We start from the raw sequence: 6,265 nt of genomic DNA on the forward strand, positions 1-6,265 counted from the left end.
TGAGCCCAGCCAAGAGGAACCAAGGGTCCCAGCCCACCTGCAGTCTGAGGGGAGGGCCTCCCTGGCTGAGTCAGAGAGCCACTCCTATATCTGCCTGGACCCTAGAGGGGCTCTTGGGCAGTTGGGAGGAACTGGATCCTGAGATTACTCTTTACAAGCAAAATGAAAGGATTGATATTTTTATCTCAAACCCCTGAGGAGTCAGTTAGAGATTTGAAGCAAGGAAATGAATGGCCTAATCAGATCTGACTTTAGAATGAACGGCATAGGAAGGGTCAAGATGGAAGGCATGAGAGTTTCAACCACTTTGAAAAGCTGGGAATAAGTGACTGCAATCGCTGTCTCCAGGGGCTCCCCCAACCTCCCGTGGAATAAGGAAGGGATCATACTGGGCGAGTGGGGTGGGTGGCGCCACGTTGAGGATGCATGCCAATTCCCTCGGTGCCCAGTAGTTCTTTGAGTGACCAGCACCGGGAGGGCAGTGGGGAACAGACAGGGCACCAGTGCACCAGGCCTCCGATAGGCTTCCTGACCTTGAAGAAAACGTACTAATATTCACCTTGAGCTATGAGTTGCTGGTGCAGAAACCCAGCAGGAAACAGTGGTGTCCTGCACTGCGACAATGGGTAAAAGGGGACCAAGGTGGATGGAGAGGGACTGAACAGACAGGGAGGACAGCCCACGAAGCAGCCCGCTGGGAGACCGGCAGGATGTCCACATGTGAGTAGGAGAGTATGAGATGGGGCAGGGGTGGGGACAGTGTCTTCTAAAGATGGGAGTGATGGGGTTTGGACCAAGCAAACCACCCAACAGTGCCCCATCCCACCTGCCCCCTGGACTCCTCACCCTCTCCCACTCCGCTAAGACTTCCAGCAGGTTCTATTTCAGACTGAGTGTCAGCCACCTGCCAGGGACCATGCAGAACCCTGCCTCTCCCTCTGTCCTCCCAGAGTGGGTATGCATCCTCGGAACCAGGCCCCAGGCCTCAGGTGTGATCAGAGTCAGGGCATCCTGCTTCCCATGACCACCTACTCTGGCACGGCCACTGTAGCAGGTGAAGTGCATGGGGGAGCTGCACTCTGAAACTGGGGGGAGGGGGCGCCTCACCTCATGTGCCTGATGTGGGAGAGGATGAGGAGCAGCTGAGCCAGGCGCCGGTGCTGCTGCTGCAGGCTCAGGCCGGCTTTGGCCATCAGGTGGATCAAGGTGTCTGTGATCTTGTCCAGCACACGATGGATGTGCTCCTTCTCATCCAGAGACTTCAAAGTGCTGGACAGGAAGGTGTACACCCCTGCAGGTGGAGAGAAAGGAGATGCTGAGTGAGGTCTTGGGGGCTGGGCATGGGGAGTGGAGACCCCACCCCCGCCACCACCAAAGCAGCGTCTCATGCTTCTGAAACCCCAGGGCTGTGTCACATTCCCACCACACCCCTTGATTGGGATGTCACCCTGAGTTGCTGGGAGACCAGCAGTATTTCACCTGTCAGTGGAGTCACTCTCGGTGGGCAAACTACAATGGCGTGTCCAAGACGGAGGCACATGAGGAAGAAAGGCCTGGTGATCTACACATGGAAGTAAACCCAAGGCAACCAAGCCAACCAAACCCACTGGCATCAAGCCCACCCCGACTCATCGCCACCCTGTGGAGTTTCTGAGGCTGTCAATCTTTACGTGAGCAGACATCTTTCTCCCCCGTAATGAGGCTGGTGGGATAGAACCGCCAACCTAGTGACTACTCATAGAGTGGATTCTGACTCATGGAGACCTTGCAGTTAGCAGCCCAATAAATCCCACAGCTTGGGACAGACTATCGCTGGGGACAGTGCTGAGGAAGATGAGTGCCGAGGCTGGAGGGTGTGCAGTGTAGAGTGACGTGTGTGAGGCAGGACCGGGCGGCCTTTCACTTTGTCGTCCTTGGTCGCAGAGCGACCAAGAATGCACCTGAGGTTCCAGAGAGCAGGGTGGCTTCCCCTCACTCACTGCCATGGAGCCCATGCGGACTCCTAGTGACTCTTGAACACAGGGTAAAATGGGCCCTGTGGTTGCTGAGACAAACTCTTTACAGGGGCAGCAAACCCCGACTTTCTCCCGGAGAGAGGCTGGCGGTTTCCTGCCCGTGGAATAACCACTCTGCCACCGGAGCTCCTGTGACGGCCCCTGGGTGCACCCATTTCCCAGGACTTGTCATCAAGGTTCAGGCAGTGGTGACCCCCAACCCCCATCCTGTTCGACGACAACCCTGTGTGCTGGGCACTGTGATCCCCTTTCTCTCACCGAGAAGTGGAGGCCACCCCCAAGCCCACCAACAGAGAGTCCACTCTGTTGCCATGAGCCTGCGGGATGCAGGAGGGCTGCCCCATTGCATGTCCAAGGCTGTGCATCGTCAGCGAAGCCTTGTCTTTCTCTGAGCCAGAGCCGCCAATCGCTTAACCCCTGCACCCCCTTTAACCCCTCCTTTTTGGTTCCTCAGCCGGCTGAGTCAACCGGGGTGGCAGGTCATCGTCACACCTGCTCTTCAGGAGACCTGTCCCCGCTGCTCTGGCCCTGGAGAGGGTGCTGAGAGATTTCCAGGAACGGGGAGTCATTTTTCCAGGCAGGATTGGATTTGCTGGAGGACAGTTCTCCTCTGTCCTACAGGCTTCAGGCCAGGCTTGGGCTCCACCACGTCTCAGCTCAGCATGAAGGTGTAAGGACAGGGTGGGAGACCGGTGGGCACTGCTCTTTCCACCTGGCTCTTCTTCCGGTACGACATCCTGCTCTCTGGACCACTGGCTGCTTGGCCAACTCAGAGCCACTCAGCTTGGGAGCCCAGGGATCACATTGGTCCGGAACCAGCCAATCAGAGCTACTCTCTGGGGCCGATTATGCAAGTGGTGAGAGCGAATTACTTTCCTCTGGGTTTGCTAAGGAGCAGCCCTGGTGGTGCAGTGATGAGCACTGGACTGATACCCAAATGATCTGTGGTTTAAACCCACCAGCCACTCCACAGGAGAAAGATAAGATGAGTGCGTCTGCGTCCGTAAAGATGATGGCCTTGGAAACCCCCTGGGACTGTCCTCTCCTCCTCGGTCCGACAGTGTCCCTCTGCCTCCTAATGGGCTCTGGGAGCAAGTTTGGCTGGGTCCTTCATTAGGGTTGGCGAACTCAGAAGATGAGGCATTGGGTCTCGCCAGTCATTGTCTTCGCCCATGACAGTCATGTTTGCAGGCAGAAGCCAGAGCGATAGAGAAAGAGGAAGAGAGGGGGAGAGAGGAGGTAAGAGAGAAAGGGAGAGACAAAAGGGAGAGAAACAGTGGGAATAAAAGAAAGACAGAGAGTAAGGGAGGGGCGGGCAAGAGGAAGAAACAAAGAGAGAATGAGAGCAGAACAACGGCAGAGAGAGAGAGAGAGAGAGAGAGAGAGAGCTCTCAGTAGCCACAAAGCCCCGGGTTCTGACACTGGACTTCTTCACTGGGCTCTTCAGCATTGACGGTACTCGTCCTAATCCATAATTCACCAGATGCCCTTTGTGCCTACAACCGTATGAGTGGACGTCCTGACCTTTGTGGTGGGAACAATTCTGCGCTTCGTCTGAGTTCAGCCAGGGGCCAGGGAAAGGTGAGTGATCAAAAGCGAGGGGCATTCCAAGGCTGAGGAGGGCACTGTGGCTCAATCATCCCTCAACTCCACACGCACTGACTACTTTGATTATCCTTTTAATTGAGTGACCACTCCAGACGTAAGTCCCACCCTGCCCACTCCCAATGTCCTGCTGTGAGCAGTTGGCAATTCCTGGCCCCCTTCCCCCACTGTGGACTATGAATATTCAGCAACCGTGCATAGGCCTTGAACATAGGGTCCAACCAGTCCTGCATACACACACTTCTTCTCCCCTGGCCCCCCTTCCTTCAAGGGAGAGGCTCCCCGGTCAGCAGGTGCTTGAACTGCTCACCTGGCAGTCTGCAGGCTGGCGAGGGAGGACCAGCCGACAGCGATGAAGGAGTTCACCAGGCACAGGGGTTGCCATTGCTCTGAGTGGAGACGTGGCTCAGGGTTAAAGCAAGCAGACCCAAGGACAACAATAAAACCCTCCTGGCCAAGAGTCTGCCCGCGTGTAGTTGGAAAGAAGAACGTTGCTTTCGGTACCCAGACGTGAGCCACTCCAAAGCAAAGAGAGCCCGGGAGGAGTAAGCATCAGGCCAGCAGTGGGGGAAGAAACCACCTGCTGGATGATTTCGCTGATGCACTGAGGTTGCGGGGTGGGGACTGGGGACGGAAAAGATGTGGCCACCAGCTAAATAGACCTGGGGTCAGTGGCTTGGGGTTGGCCTGGAGGTAACAGAGGGCGGGTGGGTGTGCATTAGTGGACTCAACTGAGCGCCTGGTGTGTGTGTGTGTGTGTGTGTGTGTGTGTGTCTCCCTGTCTCAACCCCCTGTCACACCATCACCCTTTCTCTCCTCCCATCTCCCAGAAGCCCTGAATCTGGCTGGAGAGGATGCGAGAGTCTTCCCAGGATGTGGAGCTGAGTGAGTCCCAACTTGGATGCTGAACTTTCTACTTATTTCCTCTTTTTTCCTTTATTTTTTTGGTTACCACCCAGGGTGCTGGCTTCATGCACCAAAGTTCCCTTCCTAGTTCACGGAAACCACAGAATCCAGGAACAAACAGCTTGGATGTCTCTGCCTAGGGAGGAGACACGCTCATAGCCCTTGGGCTTCTTGCTGGTTTACAGAAACCCCAAACTCAGGTTAGAGTTTCACAACATGCTTTTCAATGCAGGCTAGGGATTTGGCACGCAGACCTGGGGTGTACTGCTTTCTCTTGGAGTACTTGTGCCCCCACCCCCATGATATGTGCACAGGTGCACGTGCATGGATTCAGTGCCTGAATTCATGGATTCAGCATGCTTTTATTGAGAACCTACTATGTGCCTGGAGCTCCCAAGCTTTATTCTCCTCTAGGTGTCCCTGTTTCAGGAGCAGATACTGCCTATGGATGGGAGGTTTTCTCAGCAGGATGACCAGGAAGGAGGCAGGCCACTCTCTCCCCACAAGCCTGTTTTTCTAGTCCTCCCTTGGCTACGATACAATGTATCATCTCATCCTTGTCAGCAGGTACTCCCTAGCAGTGCAAATACATTTAAAAATAAAACGCAGGCCAAAAGCGGATGGCCGAAATGGCAGCCGCCATCCTTCTGGGCTCTGCTGGCAAAAGGGAGTCAGTGCTTACTGCCTGCTCCCTCCCTCGGAGGGGCTACTGCAGAGAAGACGACTGATCCAAATTCCCAGAATGCTTCTGGTGCTCTGGCAACCACTGTCCATGAGCAAGAGCTACCAGTTATTTCCGTACTGCAGGGGGTCTCCACCACCCTGGCCAGGGCAGACGGAGAGGGTCTTTAAACACAGTCTCACGGCCTGGCGGGCTTTGGCCACTATGAAGGGGGTTCTGAATCCCGGAGATGGAAAACGAAACAAGCTTCATGTTGGTGCCCGAGGCTCGAAGTATTGCTGACAGGTCTGAATATATTCAGCCCATCTGAGCCAGTGAAAGGAGAGTGGGGACTAGGCAGTGGGGCACCTCTGGAGATGGGCAGGGACCAGGGACAACCTCCCTGGCCTCACCCACAGAGGAGCTCCATCTCCATCTCGATCACTCCTTCTCATGCTTGCCTCCTCCCTCATTCCATTTGTATGCACTTCTGCCTCCCTCTTTCCGGTTCCTTCCCTGCCCCACAGGCCCTTCTCCAAAGACTGGAGGAATGTGGGCACATCCAACTGCACAGCCCACACATGCCTGTGGCCAAGCCATGGCATGCTCTGTCTCTGGCCTCCGCTAGGGGGCGGGGGCACATCTTACTGCTCCTACAAAGAGAAGCTGACCCAAGGTCCAAGGTATAGCCAGGGAACCAAATATCAATCAAGAATAGTTTTTTTTTCTTTGCCTAAAAGAAGACTGTGGCAGCAGTCTTGAGGGAGTCTGTCAGTCTAGGCCACGTTGGTCAGAAAGAAGCGGAATGACTCCATGGAAACCAGATAGCAAGGAGAATGTGTTCTGTCCACAAGTGCCCGTGGCTCAGGCCAGAAAGCTGCCACTCACAGGATGAGAAGGACTGCCCGTGCTCCAAGAGGTCAAGTGTGGGCATTGATGGATCAGTACCGGGCCAGCATCCCAGGTTCTCTGCTAGGAATTGCTTCCACCACCAAAGACCCTGTTTGCTCAGAACTGCCCTCCATGTTTGCCTTGGGCACCACAGCACCCATGAGGGCTGTTCTGATGGGGGCGGTGC

The 6,265-nt window shown here is 55.2% G+C and overlaps 1 protein-coding gene across 1 annotated transcript in view; it reads right to left on the reverse strand.

The window, feature by feature from the left end:
- Positions 1–1,103: 1,103 nt before the first annotated feature.
- ESR1 (estrogen receptor 1) overlaps positions 1,104–6,265 on the reverse strand; it is a 360,546-nt gene continuing 355,384 nt past the window's right edge. The window contains exon 7 of the mRNA XM_004702110.2: positions 1,104–1,291. Coding sequence (XP_004702167.2) covers positions 1,104–1,291 — 188 coding nt within the window. The remainder of the gene's footprint in view (positions 1,292–6,265) is intronic.

This window comes from Echinops telfairi, unplaced genomic scaffold (assembly GCF_000313985.2).
Source record: "Echinops telfairi isolate 266 unplaced genomic scaffold, ASM31398v2 ScPeMD7_3533;HRSCAF=4204_0, whole genome shotgun sequence".
Lineage (NCBI taxonomy): Eukaryota > Metazoa > Chordata > Mammalia > Afrosoricida > Tenrecidae > Echinops > Echinops telfairi.